Raw genomic sequence first — 21,061 nt, 5'->3', positions numbered from 1 at the left:
AAAACAAAACAAAACAAAAAAACACTTGGCATAGACTAGACCCTCAATAATATATGACAGAATAAGAAAATTAAATGTGTAAAGTCTTGTAATGTTAATCTGATTTTCTTCATTAATTCTAATTACAAAAAATCAGAAATTACAACCCATTGGAAAGGTTTCCATGGAAAAAAGCTAACATTTCCTGAAAAAACAACCAAACAAAGAAAAAAAGATAGAAAAAAAAGAAAGCACACGATGTTAACTGAATCAGCACTTTGGGAATCATGATGGCTTTATTTGCAGGACTAACCTGTCCCTAAATCACTCTTTAATAGTTATCTTTTAATACTCTAGATAGAAAATACATTCCTTATTGACCCATGTCTACACTAAGGAATTTGGCAACCCCTTCGCTCAAAGAGAATTATATTCACAATAACAAAGTTGGATATGTGTGGGGATAAAATGAGTCGCCAAGCATTATGTTTTCCTTAGTGGATGAACTCAAACAAAGCATACTTCAAATAGCTAAAACAACAACAAACCATAAGCCTGTTATATATGAGTACAATTGTTATATCTTTTCATTGTTGTATCCCCAAGGTTCACCGTAGTGCACACAATTGATCAGACACTTGATATATATATATATATATATATATATATATATATATATATATATATATGCATATATATATATATATATTTAAAGTTCCAGAAATAATAACAAAATGAGGTGGTTTACAACAAGCAAACCAATCCAACATCAGGTGCTTTCTCCAAAGCCTTCTGAACCACCATCTAATAAAGATGTCAGTACTTTCGGGTTTCTAATTAAATCATGGTTCTTTGACAATGAACCCTTGCACATTTTACCCAGTTGCTAGACATGCAACTGGCCCATGAGATGGCCCATCTTTTCACTGCCTGGTTTGATAATATAATCCACCTTGTCTAAGCATTTTTGTAATGATAAGCACCTGATTTCAGCATTATTTACCAACATACAATTTTGAGAACATGATATTTTCAAGGATCATTCATGTCAATATATTACTTTAACTTCTAAAGTAGTTCAAACTGTCTCCAAACTCAGAAAGTTATAAGAACTTAAGGTACTATATTTCAAAAGCAAAGTAAACTTCTATGAAAAAATAGTATACATTCTTGGAGTTTTTATATAAAAAGAAACAGCCAGATTTTGAAGAATATTATAAGAAAGAACAAATGAGACATTATTATGTCTGACATATAAAGACTATTGAATATTAATTATACCCAGCATATCATGTACATACTAGCTGAAATTTAAAAAAAATCATGTAGTCTAAACTTGTCAGAAATTACCTTCTGAATAATAATTATAGGAATCAGTATTATGGGACTTTTCAGAGACCCAAATTTGGTAATAGGTAAATTTTTAATGAACAGTTAATAATTGTCTGGTTTCAAATCCTGAGGAAATAAATTGTTATCTTTAGCTTAGAATTCTGCAAGTCTAGGTATAGCTAAAAGATAGTAATGCATGTCAAATTTTTATCACTTTTGTCATGAAAGACTCATAGAAAGCTAGATTAAACTTTTGTTTACCTTACTGACTCAATTGTTACTGATAAGAAAGAAATAATTTTAACAGTTAATCACAGCAGTTTATATTGGAGTTGTGATTCTCACTCTAAATCAGAGTGGATTTCCTTAAATAGCAGCTATCAAGGATAGGTTGAAAAAGTAATAATGACATGAGTAATCTTTTATATTCATTCTGGTCTATCTCTGTATGGTTGTAATTTGTTTTGTCTGTCAAATTGGTTAAACAAGTGATGTGTTAAAATGTCTGCATTTCATGGGTGGATGGAAGATACACACTGATAAGAGTTCACTCTTAGGGGAAAGTTGGATGTCGGATGTTATTTTCCCCACAGTTTTGTCACTATTCAAACATAGTTAGTGTTACGTTTTTAGCCAAAATATAAAGAGAGTTATGCATTTAAAATGTCTACGATCTGTTCTGGATCTAAAAATTCTCAGATAGGGAGTGATGTATTGCAAAAATCTGTTTGTGTGTGTATATGTGTACTAGAGAGAAGAGAAGGGTGGTTGTAAATAAATAAGCTATGTCCTCAGCCATATATATATACATATATATGATTAATTTTGAAAAATATGTAGAGTGCTGCTTCAGAAATTGCTCAGAAGTCTTTTTTTACTACTATTTTTTTATTTTTTGCTATTAAGTTTAAACTCACATAGAAGACTGAATTCTCATGTCTTGGTTCCCATTTGAAAAATGCAAGTGTTGTTTTTCGGTGATTGTGAACGACAGGTTGAAACTTGCAGCAAGTAGGAAAGAGTCCACCTTACAAATCTGGAAAACACAGATTTCATCTTAATTGCTTATTTAAGGGAATTTTTTAATTAAAATTCACAAGTTGTTTTTTTTTTTTTTTTTTTACAACTCCATTTGGAGTGCAATTAGTAATAAGGAACCAAACAAAAACAAAAAGTACTTTCTAGTGGTTGTTGTTTTTCAATGATAATTGGCAAGTCCTTTCTATTCTATTTTGGAAACTTTAGTCTTCTTCCATATCATTCCATAATATAACCTTGAAAATATGTCTTATCATACTTAGAAAGTGTACTGCAACTTTGTGTTTGTGTATAAGTGACAGGTCTGAATTCATAACCAATGATTCTATTACTGTAAATTCAAGTACAGCCATTCAAATTAAATGTTTTGAGTAAGGTAAACTTGATCTATATATTAATATTTGGTATTATATAAGAAAATGTTAAAAAAAAAGCATGGGTTAGTTATCTAAAAAGAACATTGTTTACGCATGATGTAGTCAGCCTTTCATGATTTTCTTCTATAACTTTAGATTGTGTTTATCATTATTTAAGAGGTGATCACATCTATAAAAGACTGTTCCACCGTCTCTCAGTATGTATACATTTGCAGGGCTGATTTTTCAAACCATCAGAAATGTTTGCACACTAAAGACATGAAAGCCTCTTAAATATATTCTCCGAGGGATTGCGTGATTAAGTGAACTTTTGTTCTGTATTTCCTTTAGTTACAACTGAAGGAGCTTTGCACACAATATTAAATTGCATATCTAATAGCACTTACAAAAACTTGTACCTTAAACAAACGGGCATATCAAAGATACCACAAATTATAAGGAACACATTATACACAACCTGCAAACATATGTGATTTTGTAACATGATTCTGGAGGAAACCAATGGTTCCATTTTCACATTTATTCTATGATTTGATTTAATCACTTTTTCCAACCTGGCTTATATTTGTGGTCATCATCTGACATATTTTAAAGAAAATATTTTTGGTTGTGTTTAATGAAGTAGCAGTGTGTTTATATACTAGCCAGTATTTGACATTGAAAATCTAAAACGCATGCTTACTCAACTTCGGTTTTCCCTAGGCTAGATTGTTTTATAAGAATGCAACAGTCTAGAGATAGCTTTTAAAATTAACAAAAGGTAAGACTCCAGAAAAGTTAATAAAAAACAGCTCGATCCTGATGAGTTTGGCCGATAGTCACAGAAATCAGGAATAATAAGTCTATCTATAAGTATTCTTTCACAATAAATCTATAATGGAATTTAAATGAAACACACCATTATGAGAGAATAATTCTCATACAGCAGAGAGCTATAATACATTTGAAGGTAATGTTAACATATTTATTAATTTAATCAATAAATGTGTATTTTATAGATTTAATTATCTGGAACTATAACATGGTAGCATCTTTATTAGCTACTGAAAAAAATGTATTATGCTTTGGGTACTTTACAAGGCATCCACTTCTCAGCAAACTAGGGTTTAGGCATTAAAAGAAATGCTCCTAAAAATTAATTCTAAGTGAAAACAGGTCACTTTGAGGATAAAAACCATTTAACTCTAAACTTAACAAAGTAAACATTTTGAGAAAATTACAAATTACGTTTAAGAAATAGCAGTGAATATGGAAGAATAAATCTATAAGATTTCTTAATTTATTGCAAGTAAAGATTGCAAGTAATTTCTCCATTATCAGTATTTTTCTGGCTGAGAAATCAACATTTAAAAAATCAACACAACCTTTATTTTATGATAAAATACCTACTAATCCACTCAGGTTATTAAAAATGTATTAGTTAAGTGTTTTAATTTAGAGGGAAAAGAAATTGGTGAGAAAACCAATTGGGTTTGTTTCAATTATTAGAGCATCAACTCGTTATTCATGATTTGTTACTTTGAATACAAAATTGAGAAATATCTCAGAACTGTTTCCATGAATAGTTTATTACAAACATTAGGTATAAAATGATGGAGTCATAGGGTTACACAGACAATAGTTTAGTGGTTACCAGAGGGTAAGGGGGGGTGGGGGGTGGGTGATGAGGGTAAGGGGGATCAAATATATGGTGATGGAAGGAGAACTGACTCTGGGTGATGAACACACAATGGGATTTATAGATGATGTAATACAGAATTGTACACCTGAAGTCTATGTAATTTCATTAAGAAGTGTCACCCCAATAAATTTTTTAAAAATTTTAAAAATAAATAAATAAATAAATAAATAATAAAATTATGGAGTCATACCTCTTGAAATTATTATATTTGGTACTGGATAGGTCCGCAAATGAGCAATTGGATATAACTGTTCTTAATTATCAAATATGCCTTGAAATGACAATAACAAAAGCCTTAAAATGTTATTGATGATGGTATCTGATAACAAGTGTAAAATGGTTGGAGTGGCTATTTCCTATCACTAAGGAAAAAAAAAATAGCTGGCCTAGAACTTCCAGGTGTATATTCAGTAGAAAGGCCATTAGTGTTCATCATCAAATTTCATCTTCCAAGCATCTTTTCTAGATTCTAGAATAGAATAAGTGTTATTAAACTAGAGCCTTCTTTCAAGAAGCAAAACCATGCATTAGCAATCAACATTCAAGCATAATTACCTTTTTAAAATTTTTTTTTGGTTTAGTTCTCCCTTTAGAACGTATGAATCATAAAACATTAAAATCATAAAACCATATAGCAATGCATGGAAAAAGTGATGAGAATTACATTCCTAAACGTCTATAAGAAATCATTCTAAAAGTAGTTGCTAAATTAAAACACCAATGATGCCATGTCACCTAATTAACTCTGGTAAACCGAATATAGTTCATAAAATATGTTAGAAATAAATAGTCTCATATTTTTTTAGCTTCTCCATTTTGAAAGTTGTCACATGAGAATATTTTGATATTGCTTTCAATTAAAATGACAGAAATCATCAGGTTAATAACATAAATCTGCTAAAAAAATCAAACATTCCTTTTACTACATGAGACTAAGAAGTCCAGGCAGAGCAACTATTTTTGTAAAAGTGGCTATTCTCCCAGAACTACATTGAAGCCAAAGGTAAACATAATGTAAATAGGTGCTCAGATGCCGTAAGGAGTATATCTATATATCTATATGTATCTATCTATCTATCTATCTATCTGTCTATATATATACACACATATACATGTATATGTATATTATATACATTATGTAATATATATATATATATATATATATATTTACACAATATCAAACAAAAGAAATATTATTTAAACTCATTAGACACGATGACACTAGACTATTTGGCACTAATAGTTAATAATAAAAAGTTGAGTCAAATTGACATCTTGCTTAGAAAGAGAACTTTATCCAAAAAGACAAAAGAAAAAAATCAAGTGTATTAATAAATAGTTCTTTTTCAGAATATACTTTTGTTATTATGATGTTTGTCTTATTACAGCAGACTCATCTCATGTCATTTTATCTACGGGGACACTCACTATAAAGTAGATATTATTTTCCCCATGTGGGAGATGAGGAAAATAAATGAAAAGTGATCAAGAAATCTCCTAGGCTCGCATTAATGAGGTAAAACTGAATTGGGGAAGGGGTCCCAGATCCATCTCACTGTACTTTTCACAATAACCCACTACCAGAAGGCGAAGAGACAAATTGTATCAATCTTAGAAGAGTACCTCATAACCATAAGTCATAATCATATCCAAATACCTGTGTGATATTTTTAAAGAGAAGATAAATTTGAGCTAAACTTGCCCAGATCGGTGTTACATTCCTGTTTGTATCTGAACTTTTATAAGTAATATCCAATTTTCTAAACTGCCAAATGTTTTTATGCCTACTCTCATTGGTAACTGATCATTTCAGAGGTAACATGAAAAAAAGAAAATAACAGCAAATATAGGAAACTAAAGCCTAAGTTGATAACAAAGCATCAAAGTTTTGAAGTCCCACCTCTGAGTTCTTTGCACGTGTTGAAAGCAACACACAAAGGCACTCTTCTGGATATAAATTCCATTTTCATGTCAAGAACACACAAATCTAGGGCTAAGGCTAATTGCAGGCATGCATGTGTGAAAATAATACACACGCATGCGTGTGGGTACACACATTGACACTCTTTTACAGTTCTAATTGTTTCTTCCAACTTAAGTTTGATTTGCGCAACTGCAATATGCCAATCTTTTTTGCATAAAAAAAATCAAGATATACTGTATTTCCTAAAAATGTACAATGCCATGTCAATATTGAATTTACTGAAAAATATACCTCATGAGAGGCTGGAATCACATATTATCTGATTAAATGATAAATGAAATCAGTCATATGGTATCATGTCTGTTTCATTTGGAAAACATTATTAAAGCAATGTAGATTTAAAATAAACACGTTGACTACTTACCCCAAAATGGACACACACACACACACACACACACAAAATGATCACATTCTCTACAATATTCACTACAATAAAACTCCAGTATAAAATGCAAAAGAATTGAGGAATCAGATTTCATTGATTAGTTACTTTCTGCAGTGGAGTAAAAGCTACCTCTTGCATCAATCTATGAAAAGCACTAAAACTTTGCAGTTTTATGACCCACAGTTGCTATTATCTTTCATATTTCCTCAAGATGTTATCAGTGAGCCTCACCAGCAGAAAAAATTATTCATCAGGGAACATGTCAATAAATATAAGTACCAAAAATATTTCCAGAGAAAATCTTAAAAGCATACAATTTGTTAAGAGAAGAGAAAGTACTAGAAATAAAATGAATACTTTTAGGACTGTAGTTATTAACACTTTTTGGCTTCACTGTGTGGGGACCCCAGACTCCTTCAACGTAGAAGCACACTAATAAAACACTATCAATAATAACAAAACTTATTAAAATCAATGTTTATTTTGTTATTTTAATTGGGTTTTTTTTTTTTTTTGGTAGTTGTTAAATCTGATAGTGGAAGCAGCCTACTGGCTGGAACTACACACCTACAAAACTTGGAATTTAAAAAACCTTTATTTCTGGGAGAATTACCATTAGTTCCTAAATTTGTTCCGATTTTATTTTCTAGTTTCCAACTGGTTCCTAAGCCCAAAGATGTCAACACTGGGGTCATCCTCAAAATTACCTCAAGGCAAACTCTTCACATCCTCGTTGACAACCCAGCCAACCCCCCACTCCAAGGATTTTTCTTTCTGATTGAAAAAATAACCTAAACTAGCCATTCCTATGAAGCAGTCAGAATTGCATTGCTAGTTCACCCAATGTCCTTCATATATGAAGGTCTGTGACCTTAACAACAAACATTGTTTTAAGGCATTATTGCAAATACTATCTTACATATTTCATTGGGGTTCTGCTTCCCTCCATCTAACTCCCTACCCACCCATATCTTCCCCTCACCCTGGCCCAGTTTATGATTTTTGTAACACTGGCAAACATTGACATGAATGCAAGTTGAACATTTCGGTGAATGCATGTTAAACATGAACGTGGAGTTAAAACAATTTCCGAATGTGAATATTAAGAAGTTATGCATCATAGGAGAACCCTCTGAAAATACGCATATGCCATTGCTCGAAACTGGGAAAAATTATCACCGGATGTGTCAAACACAGGTTATACGACTGTCAATAAAATGTAGACATTCAATCCTTACCTGCTTAACTGCATGATGACAAACAAATCTACATAGCACGCCAAAGATCAAGTCCCCAATATCTGAATCATCTGCCTTGGAGGCTGCTTGACAGGTTTAGACCCTGGTGCTTGCTTCTTTGCTTACATAGGCTTGGCTGGCTAGAATATTTGTGAGCGAAAGTAGGCTTATCAGCAACCTGAGTCACCTCTGCCTCTTTTCAAGCCTCCGGTTGGCTCCCACAGCTGGAAAGAGGCATCTCATCCGCGGAGCTAGAGCCTGCTCAGCCTTTCCCAGCCGGGTTCCCTCCAGAAGGAGGTCCCTGGGCGAAAGGGCTGATCACATTCCAGACCTGGCGCAAAGTAAAACGCTCTCTGCTTCAACTCTTGGAGACTAGACAGCCCTCAGAGCCTTCGCCTCGGAGCCACTGCTTGGCTGCAGAGCCAGCAGCCAGCAGCAGCCAGCAAGCACCCGCCCCTCCGGGTGGACGCCAGGGGGGAGCGCCGGGTCTCGGGTCCTCCTGCCTCCCCCCCGCCCCCACCTCCAGAAGAAGGGAGGGAGGGGGACTGACAGGAGAAGCCCGATGGGAAGTGGGTAGCAGAGGAGTTCAGCGGCTCACAGCCCTGACTCGATGCTTTGAACTTCAACCTTGCACTCCAAGCCCCAGCTCCAAGTTGATAGCTAACTCTTTGCCAGACCCCACCGCCCTCCAAATTCCTGGGACCTGGGGAAGGGAGGGAGGGAGGGAGGGAGGGGGGGTCACGGATACTTTAATCCAGAGCCGGAGAAGTCAGTTAGCCATCCCAAATCCGACTAGGCAGAAGGATGACCACGGCGGCGACACGGGTTTTATACAGCAGGGATGCTGAAGGGGCCTCCCCGGTGAGTCTGGGTTATAGCTCATCACGAATAATTAATTAATTACTGCAAACGGAGCAGGGCCTCTGCTCGGAGACCCCCCAGCTCCCGAGTGTGTCCTCTGGCTCCCGGAGAAGCTTTCGCTCAAGTCCCGACTGAGGAAGTCTGGCGATGGGGGCACAGAGCGAGGCTGGAAGCCGTGGCGCGCCCCGCGCTCCCGGGCTGCAAACAACCACAGCGGGTCGCCGCAGGGGCTGAGCGCCGAGCCTGGCCCCTGCCCACGCGGGGCACTCCCCCACGCAGCACCACGCCCGGGGCCAGCCAGTCACCCGGGAACCTGGTCTCCCACGCTCCCCGCGCCCAGGTGGCTCAGGCGTCGCCGCGAGCTGCGGAGAATCTCCAGGCAGAATCGGTCGCCTGTTGATAGCCCTCTGGCGAAAGCCTCCTTCGCTGCGGGAGCCTCTCAGCGCCCCCTCCCCAAGCTTGCGAGTCAGGGTAGAATACAGCAAAACGCCACTTACCCAAATACCGTCCGCCTGTTCCTTCCTGGAGAAGACGAGCTGAAGAAGAAGAGATCTGACTGCAACTGAAAGTTGTCCCCCCCACCCCCCTCCCTCCACCCCTGCGCAACAGCAGCAAGTCCTTCAGAGAGGATGTCTGAATTTGGTGAATTACGCTAAGCCCTGGTTTCTTCAACTGAAGTCACGGAAGCTGAAGACACTTGTCAGGCAGGATGACCAGCCTGGGAAGGAAACCAGGTAGAAACTAGTGATGGGGGAGAGAGATACCAAGCAGTGGAACCACACTCTCAGTCTGGTTGGCTTGGGGAGCCCAGAGGGGAAAGCCTCAGATCCCGAGGGGGTGGGGGGGATGGGGCGATGCTGCAGCTGGAGTACTTTTATGTCTGGAAGCTTAAAAGGGCTTTTGAATTTAAAAAGCATGACTTGGATTGTCGCGTCAGCCATCAATGACGACGGGAAGAGATCTTTCCCAGAAATATTTCTTTTTTTATAAAAAGGAAGAAAATAAAGAAGGAAAGAAAAAAGCTTGAACAATAGGTTCTCACCTCCATCCATACCAATAAAGATAAATGTTGCAGAAACCAGAAACTTGTTCTTCTTATGGGGGGGGGGTGGAGAGGTGAATTCACAGAAGGGAAAAAAAAACAAAACCTCAGTAGGCATTAGAGATTACCAACACACACAGATCTCACATTTAATGACTGCTGGGTCCTTATCAATATGTGAAGTAAAAGCTAAGCTTTAAATGTTCTCAACACACCTATACTTAAAGGTGAAGTGATAATCATAGCTGTCAGTTAAGCTCACAAAAAAATGTTCATAAAAGCAAAACAAACTGACATATTAAAAATTGAGTCTAGGGGTTGAACAAGTGTGGGGTCAGGCAATTTCACTGCGCATATAAAGTCTGTCCCTAAATTTCAATTCATTAGAACCAAGATAAACACTGCCTTCTTCTGATAGCTCTGTTCTTCTGAAATGAGGACTCTCTGTCCAATTAACTGTTCACCAACTAAATTCACAAGCTTGGAAATGCACTCCCAAATACGATGATTGAATTGAAATATAATGCCCCCAAATAATGTGTTCCTGTGTGATTTGGGATGCTGTAAGAAAAAAAAAAAAGGTGCACTGAAAACTCACACTCCTTAACATACAGTGGTTTTTATAATGCCGAGTGACTTGTTAAACCCATAAAAACACACTTTACACAAGTCCTCCCCCAGTTATGTAACTGCTGGCAATGAACAAACACTGACCTGAACAACCTTCTGGTCATCAGAGACTAGTAAACTTTCCCAGACGCTGCAATTATCAGGAGGTCTGTTTTAAGCTCACTCCTAAACATAAAATTTGACCTTTCTTATGGTACCGGAATGTGTGCCAAGAAGCATTAATGGGGGGTGGGGGGGAGGATAGTTACTGTTTCCTATAACCTGTAATATAAATGAGGACCGAAATAAACAATGTAAATGATGATTGGGTAATTCATTACCTGGGCTACGTCTTAGTAGCACAACTGCAACTAACATACTAATTAAAGATGGTCACATAGATCTTTGAGTTCTGAAAGTCACAAAAATGTAAAAAAAAAGACTTTCTTTTAACAAACGTAGCTTATTAAACATAACAGCAGCAATAAGTTTCTAATAACATATAAAAAGCATAACTTACCAGAGGAAATTTCAGGAAGCAAGATGACAGTGAGAAAAATACATCCAGAATTCAAACAGATATTCCATGATATCCCAAATCAAGGTAAAGGGATGAGCTGCTGTGTAGTGGAACTTGGAAATAATCAGTGGCTCCTGGTGGCATGTAACCAAGTAAAAACCAGTTACACGGAGAGCCAAGAACCCCCAAGGAAGAGCAGCCAAATGTGGAAGAGGCGTCCTTTATTGGGGGGGGGGGGGAGTGATTGGGAGGGGGGGTTCTATGTGGTGATCCTTAGGCAAAGTGAAAATTTACGGGACTGTACACCCCCATATGGTGGGGGAAAACAGAAGCCGTGTAACCCCAGAGAACAGGAGGTAGCATACAGATAAATCTGCAAAGAGAAGTAAGAGGATGTGTTGCAGAGAGGGAGATGGAGAGAGAACTAGTGAGCAAGAGTGGAGTCATCCTGATAGATAGAGCAGCAAGAATGATCGAGGCTGCTGGGAAGGGTCCAATGAGAATTCAGGAGGGCATTGCCTTGGAAAGGCTGCTCTGATCTCCCCACTCTCAGTTCAAGAGTTACCTGCGTCGGGAATATCTTGATTAAGATTAATAGTATTACACCAGGGCAATGCACTAGGATTTCCCTTGAACCCTCTCACTCCCAGCGACTAAAGGAGGCGAGAAGAAAGCCTAGCACAGCCAGCCCCCCCGCACCCCCCAGCGAAACCACTGAGGTCACATTAGGATGACCAAATCGCCAATGGTTTGCATTGGGGGAGGGGGCCCCGGAGGGCTGGAGAGTGGCTAAGGCCGAGTGTCAGGCGCTCTCAGGGCCGCTGCGCCAGGGGCTCAGGCCGGGCTACCCAGCAGGATGGTTAGAAGCGCGGCGGCTGCCGCGGGAGCTCTCCCGGGTCCTGATTTCCCGGCGAATCCTGCAGCCCGAGCCTCAAGGCAATTGACTTCCATCCGAAACCTCAGCTCCAAACGCCTGGCTTTCAAAGCCAGGGCTTCGGAGGTTCTGGGGACCGTCCCTGGGGGAGTAGGTGGCAAGCTGGAGTCTCCTATGGCTCCTGCACAGTTACCGAGGGAGAATGTGCTAGAAATGGCTTTGCTGCAGAACGCATTCTTTTGCTGTTTGCGTATCCCGATACCGCACAAACGATGGTCTGATCGATCGGGTAAGATTAGCTTTATTCCTCCCCCTCTTTCCTCTCCACCATCCCATCTCCTCTGCAAACCCCAATCCCAAACCCCAAATCCCATCCCGCTCCCAGCCTAAATCGTTCCCTCCCTCCTCCCTCCCCCTGTCTCAATTCAGGAACTTCCCTTTCCTCTTTAAAACCTACGTCCTGTAGGAAATTGCTTGTGTGACTGAGGGGTTGGTGATTCTCTCTGCGGATGGTTTATATTTTGGCCGGGAAGTGAATCCCCCTCGCCACCCCCGGGGTCCCTCCGTAGGGAAGACCCCTCCCTCCCAGGGGCGCACTCCCCCGAGCGAGGATCTGGATAAAGAGCGCGGTGGGAGTCGTTCGCCCTCCCTTCTATCTTCCTCGGGACCCTGAAGCTTAAGCAGTATCTGTCTCTCTCTCTCTTTTTTTTTAGAAATAGGAGGGAAAGGTGGAGTGGAAATTGATTTCTTGCACTGACTGAGCCGGCGAATGATAGAGGGAATAAACATTTGCCCTGGATAAAAATGTTCTTGGTAAGTAATCTTATTTTCTGCGGTTGAAAAGGAAAGGCACTGCTTCTCACTGCCTCTTCCCCCACTCCATTCATTTCTTTGCTCTCTGTATGTAAATCACGAGCTGGGTCAGTGGAAATGTTTCTTTTCCTCCTTCCTAGGAGAACAGTAGATGGTAAGGGTGAATTTCAAGTAGGGGAGTTTAATGAGGCAACGTGAAGGCTCCAAATCCTCCATTTCCGACATTCAAAACCCAACAAGTAAAGCTGATGTCTGCTGGCTTGCTAAAGAGGTACTTAATTTCTTACGAATTTCCTTTCCTTTCTGAAAATAAAGAAAATAGTTTCCAGTAGTCACCCCATGTCGATGCTTTTGGTATACCTTAGCCATGTTCTAAAACATATTTTTTTTTTTTTTCAGTTTCAGGAATGAGAATGCATTTTTTGTTGTTGTTTGCCAGTTAAGTTCAGGCTACGGTACTCCCCCCACCACACACACACACACACTAACATATGCATCTTGGTTCCAATTCTTGGATAAATTAGCCGCCTCCAAAAGAGTGACTTTCACGTTGTAATGAGACCTATACATTCATAATGCCCTCTGGTTTCCACGAGTCTGTAGCACCCCCAGCCAGTACATGCTCCTCGTGTGAAGAGCAGGTAGGTTTGGAAGTGGGAAGAAGCCAAACAGCTCTCAGTAATGCTTGTATCATGTGTCACCAAGTGCAGAATAACAAATCCTGCCAACTGTGTGCATTTGGTTTTCAAGTGTAAATGGACCATTCTGAATGTGAACACTGAAGGAGATTTGCTCTAAGAGAAATCGCTGCAATTTTTGAGTTACAGAATATATTTTACTGGTGAAATATTCATATTAATATTTTCCTCCACTGCTGTTAATCCTTCCACTGTGAACCTTTTATTTTTATGCCCAAATTTTAATAATAATAATAATAAAAGCTAATTGGCTCACACTTTATTCCTGATACAAAGAGGGTGGGCTAAATCTCATTGGAAATATCTGATACAAGAAATTCCATTGATAAGAATAGACTTCGTTTTAGATAATCAATTTTCTAGAAATCACTAGTATAAAATCCCAGAAGAGAGACAGTGGAATGTCCTATTACAAGTCAGGCAAACTGTGCAAGAGTGCAAGTATCTATAGTCTTTAGTATTTCTATCAAAATTTGGGGGTCTGGGGGGACTCAGTAAGTAGATATTTGTGTAACTTTTTTTTTCCTTTTTCTCCTTAGGCTGTATTCTAACCCTAATGATGTCCTAGAGCAGAAGTTTTTCTTCAGTCAGCGCATTTTAGCAAAAGGATGATTTCTGTGCATGTCTCTGTGTTTTACAGAGACTGACAAATGATGCTGGGGTGACGGGGGGGGGGGTCTGGGTACCACATGAGGAGAATGAATATCCTGAATTATATCCATTACAAGTACAACCTAACAGCTGTGACATATAGAGAGCATACTTTTCATATAAGATATCAATGCGCCTCCTAAACCTACTGGTCTTGTTTGCTATTCAAAGAAATACCACTGTTTGTTGAGGACCCAGCTTGACTGAAATCACATTTTTTAAATTATTTTTTGTCAAATAAATATAAGGTTGCTGTTCTTTAAAATATTTGGAGAAAAAAGTACGGGGTAAAAAAGTAATAATTTTATGACCCATAGTTCCTTATCTTTAACACAGTTCATAGCACTTAAAGTTGACTAAACAATTAAAGTATTTGAGCATAACAAATAATATGATTACACTTGAGCAACCTAAAAAGAGAGCCATAGGCTTTCTACCTCGTTGCTGGCCTTTACCTTAAATACAACTCTGGTTTGTACTTAGAACTTTAGAAGTTATTCATTTTAATTTTATGTTGAGTACATCCTTTCCTGGATTATCTTAAGGCACATTTGCCGTGGGTATTTGAGCACATTTTGTAGTACTCGTAATGGTATTGTTTGCTATCCTAGCTCCTTCTTCTTTTAAGTGGAAGGATACCATCCAATATATTGCTAACCTACTAGTTCACTACAATTTCCAATCTAAGCAATATTCAAGAATTATTGTATTAGAGAAATTGTAAAGCAATCGGCTCAAGAAGTAAAATTCCATGTTTCTGATTTTTTTCACCATCAATCAATTTTATAGCAAAAATGGGTTATAAGTAAGTGAATTCAAACTCTTCCTTGCATACAAGAGCCATACATGACACACACATTTATGTATACACAATTGCCGTTATTTGAATATTTAGTCTCCTTGCTATGTGTGTGTTTTGGTTTTAGAGCTTTCCCTCTGAAAGTGTCTCAAGTTTCGTAAATACCTAAGTGTTCAAGCATCTTCAATCCTTACTCCATGTTATCAATATGCTGCTAAATAAACTGAGCCAATATAGCCAAATCTCAAAACAGGTATGTGGGAACTTGAAGGGACTTTAAAGATCATTTAGTCTAACCCCATTCTCTGATGAAGAAATTGAGAATCAGAGAAGGTAAGTGAGTAGTGAAATCATACACTAACCAGAAACCTAATGAACTTTAAATACAGTTTTCCTAATTTCTTACTTAGTATTCATTCTAAATCAATTAAATTCTATCACTAGCTTCGAAACAGGTATTGAGATTGGGACAGGGAATATATGAAAGCAAGAGCAATCAGGACAAACATAGATAAATGACAGTATTCTTCGGGTTCATTTGGTTGATAACTAATACTCTTCATTGTACAAAGTTCATTTCTCTGCCATGTTTTATGCTCCACTCCTTCCTCCAACCCTCAATGATTAAGAAATATTTCATGACGTAATTTTGTTTTTTTTTTTCAAAGTGCATTGGGTTGTTTCCCGGACTATTTCCCCCCACACAAAACAGCCTTAAACTAGATAATTCCAACCTCCTGCAGCAGCATAGTCTATCATGTCACCTCTATTTTCTACTTTTTAAATCACTACCAATATAAACAATAGGATGATAGCAAGAGGAAAGCCACCGCCTCAGAATAAGATGATTAACTGAGTCTGACTTACATCTGAAACACATGTGCACTGTGAAACTAATGTGGGTAATAAGACAATGCATTATGAGGGAAATATTATGCCAAAACAATCCATGTTCCTTTTAAAAAGGGCTTTCTCAATTAGGAGAAAAGCTACAAGACTTCAACCATTTAGGAGAGTTCAATTTTCTGGAGTGGTTGAAGCCATATCAGTCTTCATTCTCTCATATACATCGATATTTGAGTATTGCATCTAAGCTTTTTTTATTGGCAAACCTAAAAGACAAATATCAACACTACAATTCATTAGCAGTTATTATCATTTCAAAGGGATTGGCAGTTATCATGACTCCTTGGATTAAAAAAAGACAAGAATAGCATTAAATTTAAATATATTTTTAAATTCCTATCATGTGCTTGTATACAATTAAAATTATTCACGAATCTGAAATATCGCAAAGGATGGAACACGTATGAGGAAGACTTTATATTGATTATTTTTTAAGAGTTGAAACCAAAAACCACACTTATTCAAAACCTATTTACTGATGAAGACACATTTCTAATTGTTACAGGAAAAGATAAGTAGATCCATGGACTTTTCTTAAGAGCCTACTATAGTCCTGTTTCTTTAAATAAATTGTCTCGATATCAACTGTGTGCCTTGGTTATAGAATAGCCTACGTTAACCCTTGCAGGATACTTGGCTTGTCAAAAACATCCACAGAGACATCTGGTTCATGCCAAAAAGTCTTGTATTTGGTCTTGTCCATAGTGTCCAGACTTAGAAAACATCCCAGGATTCAAAGAGCCCATAATGCTGATTTCTACTGCTGGTTTACAGGAATCATACATAAAAAGTACTACCATGTTTTATTGGCCCAATAATTGCATTGTGGTTGTATTGCCAAAAATAATCTTTCTTGCCTCAGTAGTCTAGTGGGTCATAGCACATAGGGGAAGGTGGATAGATCAGCGTGAACAGAAGGCCTCTGTGGATGTCTTGGACAGGATCCAATGTCCACTAGTCAGATGAGCTGTCTCTGCCTAATGTCATCATGAGAATCCTCATAAGAGGAAGGCAGGAGGATACAGTCAGAGAAAGACACGTGATGACAGAAGCAGACTGAGGGTTGGGGGACCACTAGCTCAGGAATGAAGAAAGGTCATTCTGCAGAAGCAGAAAAAGGGAAGGAAACTGAGTCATCCTTAGTGCTTCCAGAAGAAAAGAATCCCAGCTGAGCCATTTTAGACTTCTGACCACTAGAATTAGAAGTTAATCAATCTGTGTCGGTTGAAGACACTGTATATTCATGGTAATATATAATAGAAAGCTAATAGAACCATCATGAAAAGAGTGCAAAAATCAATACTATGTCCTTTCCTCTCTAGGAACTTTATGATTTTACCACAAACTCTGGTTTCACGGCCATTCCATGGCTCCAGGTACTTTCATAGACATGAAACTTGATGTCATCGAGAACCAAGTTGATTCTTCCAACTTGGTCACATAGGGTTGGACAGGAACCAGGGATGGGGAGAAATAGACATAGCACTAGTTTCCAGAAATAAACTAACAGCTTAAGGACTTCCCATATTACATAGTTGTATTCGTTCAGAATGTACTCCTTAGAGCAGAGTTTTATACATATTAACATCCGACACATGCCGATTTGGTTATAACAAATATTGGTATAGGTGTAAAGAAGTGAATAATGTTCACTACATTTGAAGGGTACATAAAAAATATGTGGTATGAAGAAAAGAAACTAAGCACAATAAGATTAAACAAAGAAGCCAATGGAAATTAGGAAAACATTAAATTTGAAACCTCGTGTGAGACCACAAATGAATGACTGATAGGGAGTGGGAAGATTTTTATTTTCACAGAAAGACTGATAGGAAGTGATTTCATTGTGTTTTTTTTTCCCTAGTATTTTATACAGTATTGCAATCAAGAAAAGAGACTGAACATTTACTTAATTGGGATGCATCATTAATTTTAGTGGCTCATGAACTCTTAAGGTCTTTTGCCCCTTTAATACAAGTAAAAAGAAACTAAGTTACTTAATTGGCAATTCTCTTGGTATCTCTAAATCTCTCTGAAGCTTGTACTTCCTATGCTTGAGAAATGCATACCTCATAGGAGGATGAAAACCAATCCTTCACATTGATCACAGAGTTTTGCCTCTGGGGAGAAAATATGAATTTATAGACAAAAGCAATTTTTAAAAGACTATATGAAATGAATTCATTTCATATTTATGGAAGGAGACCAAGCCTAAAAGTCAATTCAACAAACATTTAGTGAGCCTTTAGTCAACAATCATTTATTGATAGTATTATTATATAAGAAGCAAGGTTCTAAATGTTATTGGAAAAAGAAGTTACAGACTTTATGTCCTAGTAGGAGAATAAGGGAAGTATACTGATAAATAGAAAGGTATTTTTGACTCCATCCTACACTGTATTTATATCATCAATCATCTTTTTATTAGTAAGAAATACAAATTTATTGATTGTCATCTATGGGCCATGCACTTGTTAGAATAATGTGGTGAATAAGATAACTGAAGTCATGGACCTCATGTATCTTACAACAAAGAAAATAATAAACCTAGAGTTGAATAACTGCCCTGTCGTAGCCTAGGCATAAGATCTCTTCAGCAATATATGCAGCATGCTTCACTTATTTACAGTATGTTCTAGCTTCCAGAAACATCTACGTTTTGTCACCTCTTGTCTGCACTTGTTGGGGGGAGGAGTTTCCTTAGCCTTTAAGAAAGATCAATTAGAGAATCCTTGAGCTATTAAAAAGCCTTCCAGTGATCTCACAATGCTGCTTAAATGATCCAGTGTTGTTTCTATTGCTTATGTATGGGAAACCTATTTGCAAATAACTGGAACAGGTGTACCAGGAGCCCAGATTTCTCTTTTTGCTCCAGATCGATGTGTACAACAGACCATACAATATTTCCTATTAGAAGAGTCCAGTATTCTCAATCTCAGCAAAGGCTACCACTATGCATTCAACTGTGTAAGTCATTCTGGAATTATTTTCGTACTCTTCCTTCATGTTCAATCATTAGCAAGTACCTACAACATTGTAAATAACTCTATTCTGATCAATTCTCTCCGACTACCACCATATCCCTTGCCCGTGCTATCAATATTTCTCATTTGGACTAACAAAAGTACCTTCTAACTGCATCTAATCTGAATTCTCTACAACATAGTCAGGAGAAATATTTTCAAAACTCATGTAATTCTTCCATCCCCCCACCCCCCAGTTATGAGTCTTTGTTCTTAGAACTGGTTCCACTGTTGTTAGGATCAATTCACAGCCCCCCAGGTTGGCTTACGGACCACCTGACCTGGCCTCAACCAAATTCTCCAACTTCAAGTTGTACAAAACTCTTTTTTATCTTCTTCAATGAAGACACTACTTTATTCCTTTCTCTTCTATCTGCCCTGTTCCCACATGCTTCATGCTCTTTACACTTGCTATCTGTCTGCCTGGAATCAGTTCCCTCTTCACTTACACTGGCTTGATTTCTATTTAACTGCCATATCACAGACCAGGTGCCATTCTCTGGGGCTCCTCTGACACCTCTGACTAAGCAAAATCCCTATATAGGGCTTAACATGGGTCGGTATATAGTCAGGTTGCATATAGTAGTCAGTTATTGTATAAGCAAAGGATTTAGGTTTTCAACTCAGTGGAAACCTATAATTGACTTAGCTGCCCTTAAATGTTAATGTTCCAATATTAAAGACCAGTGAACCTATGGTAAAGCATAATATCAACAGATAATGATGTCAGCTTCCCTTATTTTTTAAAAGCTTGCTATGCACTAAGAATGAAATGCCCGTCAAATATCTATAAATGTTGGGAAGAAGAGGAATAGAAAGACACTATATAATGTTGCAGTTGTGGCAATCCTCAGTGACCAAATTCACCTAAAAAACAACAACAACAACAAAAAAAAAACCCAACAACTAAAAAGTCTTGTTTTCTCAAAGAATATAATCTAGCTTTTTCTTAAATGACTGGGGAGCTGACTGTCCAGAAAACCAGAACCAATGACCAGATGCCAGGCCCGTTGAAAGAGTGCTCAAGGGAAAACTCAGAGTCGGGAGCAGTAGCAGGTACGCGTGCCCCCGGAAGTTGAGCAGGACATGATGTCACACTCCAGGGAAAGGATGCTGAGCTCGGGTCCCAGGATCCTTAAGCTGCATGGGTGATAAAGTGCCCCGTCTTAGGGGATCGAGGTGAAGACCCAACAGCGATACAAGAGGGCAGGTCTCGGCTCCAGTCCTACACTGCCAGTCCAGTACTTATGGGTACAAAAATCACAAGCCTTCCATGGGCAAGGTCAGAGGCTCTGGGCCATCGCCTGCACTTGACCCGAAATAAGTGTTTAGCACAAGACTGTCACTGCTTTCTACAGGGCTCTGTCTGAGCTAACTTCTCTTTTGGGCGGTCAGCTTCTAGGAGGTCAGTTTTGGTCAAGGAAACACTAACCTTTCACTGAAATAGTTAAAATGAAACATTGGAAGTTAATTCTAACTACTATAGTAATCCTCAATTATTTTCAGTATTATCTATAATATTAATGGATCTGATGTAGTAATATTTTCTCTCAGGCTCTTTATATTTTCCTCGTCACCATTACAGGACTTTTGTGGATTTCCTTTCCTATAATTGTATATCCTTATATAAAATACCTGAGGTAGAATGCAGTTTAAAGCCACCACCAATCTCTTTAGGACTTTGCCCTTATTCATTTTCTTCAGAATCAGACATGGAATACACAAATTACGTATCTTCACAACTGCCCCAGGGATATGAAGATTGCACCACCCTTTGTCTAAAGAAATGCGTGTATTTCCCTCTGGTCTTCACGGTTTTGGAAATATATAAAGATCTTGATTTTATTAATTCTTTAAACTTTCAGAAGAAAATTATTACTGTAATTGTAAATATTTATATATCATTTTTTTCAATATCGTATTATGTATCTTTTTCCTCTTAACATTGCAACTAGGGTTAAAATACTTAAATGAATAATTCTCAACCTTTTGATGCATAATGCTATATCCCCATTATATCACAAGTAGAAAATGGCAATAAAACTTAAAATTGCCAATTGTATATGATCAATTGGAAGCAATTCTGAATGAATGAATGAATGAATGAATGAAGGACTTGGACATGCTGCTATTTGGGAAGCAGAAGGAGACTTAGCTCATGCAAGTCTTAAAAATTATTAAGAATAATTTCCATTATAAGGAACACCAAAGTTTATCTGGCAGACAGATATGGAATTCACATTAATATAGC

The 21,061-nt window shown here is 37.8% G+C and overlaps 2 protein-coding genes across 10 annotated transcripts in view; one reads left to right on the top strand and one right to left on the bottom strand.

Annotated features, from left to right (window-relative positions):
• The window catches only part of BRINP3 (BMP/retinoic acid inducible neural specific 3), a 347,922-nt gene that overhangs the window by 254,607 nt on the left and 72,254 nt on the right, over positions 1-21,061 (bottom strand). The window contains exons 1-2 of one of the 7 annotated variants that reach the window (XM_081039061.1): positions 11,895-12,034; positions 11,047-11,180 (exon numbers count right to left, since the gene is read on the bottom strand). The exons of 1 other annotated variant lie outside the window; for it this stretch is intronic. The gene's annotated coding sequence lies outside the window, so the exon portion shown is untranslated. Of the gene's footprint in view, positions 1-2,228; positions 2,348-8,014; positions 8,377-9,372; positions 9,471-11,046; positions 11,565-11,611; positions 11,678-11,894; positions 12,035-21,061 lie in introns of those variants that run through there. 5 more of the 7 variants (XM_081039059.1, XM_081039063.1, XM_081039058.1 and 2 more) reach the window with 5 other exon arrangements.
• Positions 11,903-20,800, top strand: LOC308493188 (uncharacterized protein; the record flags this gene model as incomplete). 3 transcript variants are annotated; one of them, XM_081039067.1, is made up of 4 exons in its annotated part: positions 11,903-12,209; positions 12,634-12,733; positions 12,874-13,004; positions 13,971-20,800. In XM_081039067.1, 2 exons carry the CDS (start codon positions 11,903-11,905, stop codon positions 12,675-12,677), a joined length of 351 nt encoding a protein of 116 aa, XP_080895193.1. In that variant the 3' UTR covers positions 12,678-12,733; positions 12,874-13,004; positions 13,971-20,800. The 3 variants fall into 3 exon arrangements, with proteins under 3 accessions (XP_080895193.1, XP_080895194.1, XP_080895195.1); XM_081039068.1 differs by having other exon boundaries at positions 12,874-13,374; XM_081039069.1 differs by lacking the exon at positions 13,971-20,800 and adding an exon at positions 13,133-13,950.

The sequence above is a fragment of the Rhinolophus hipposideros genome, assembly GCF_964194185.1.
Source record: "Rhinolophus hipposideros genome assembly, chromosome: 26".
In the NCBI taxonomy this organism is placed as follows: Eukaryota; Metazoa; Chordata; class Mammalia; order Chiroptera; family Rhinolophidae; genus Rhinolophus; species Rhinolophus hipposideros.
The sequence above is the reverse complement of the archived record's forward strand: the minus strand, read 5'-3'. Positions and strand labels throughout refer to the sequence as shown.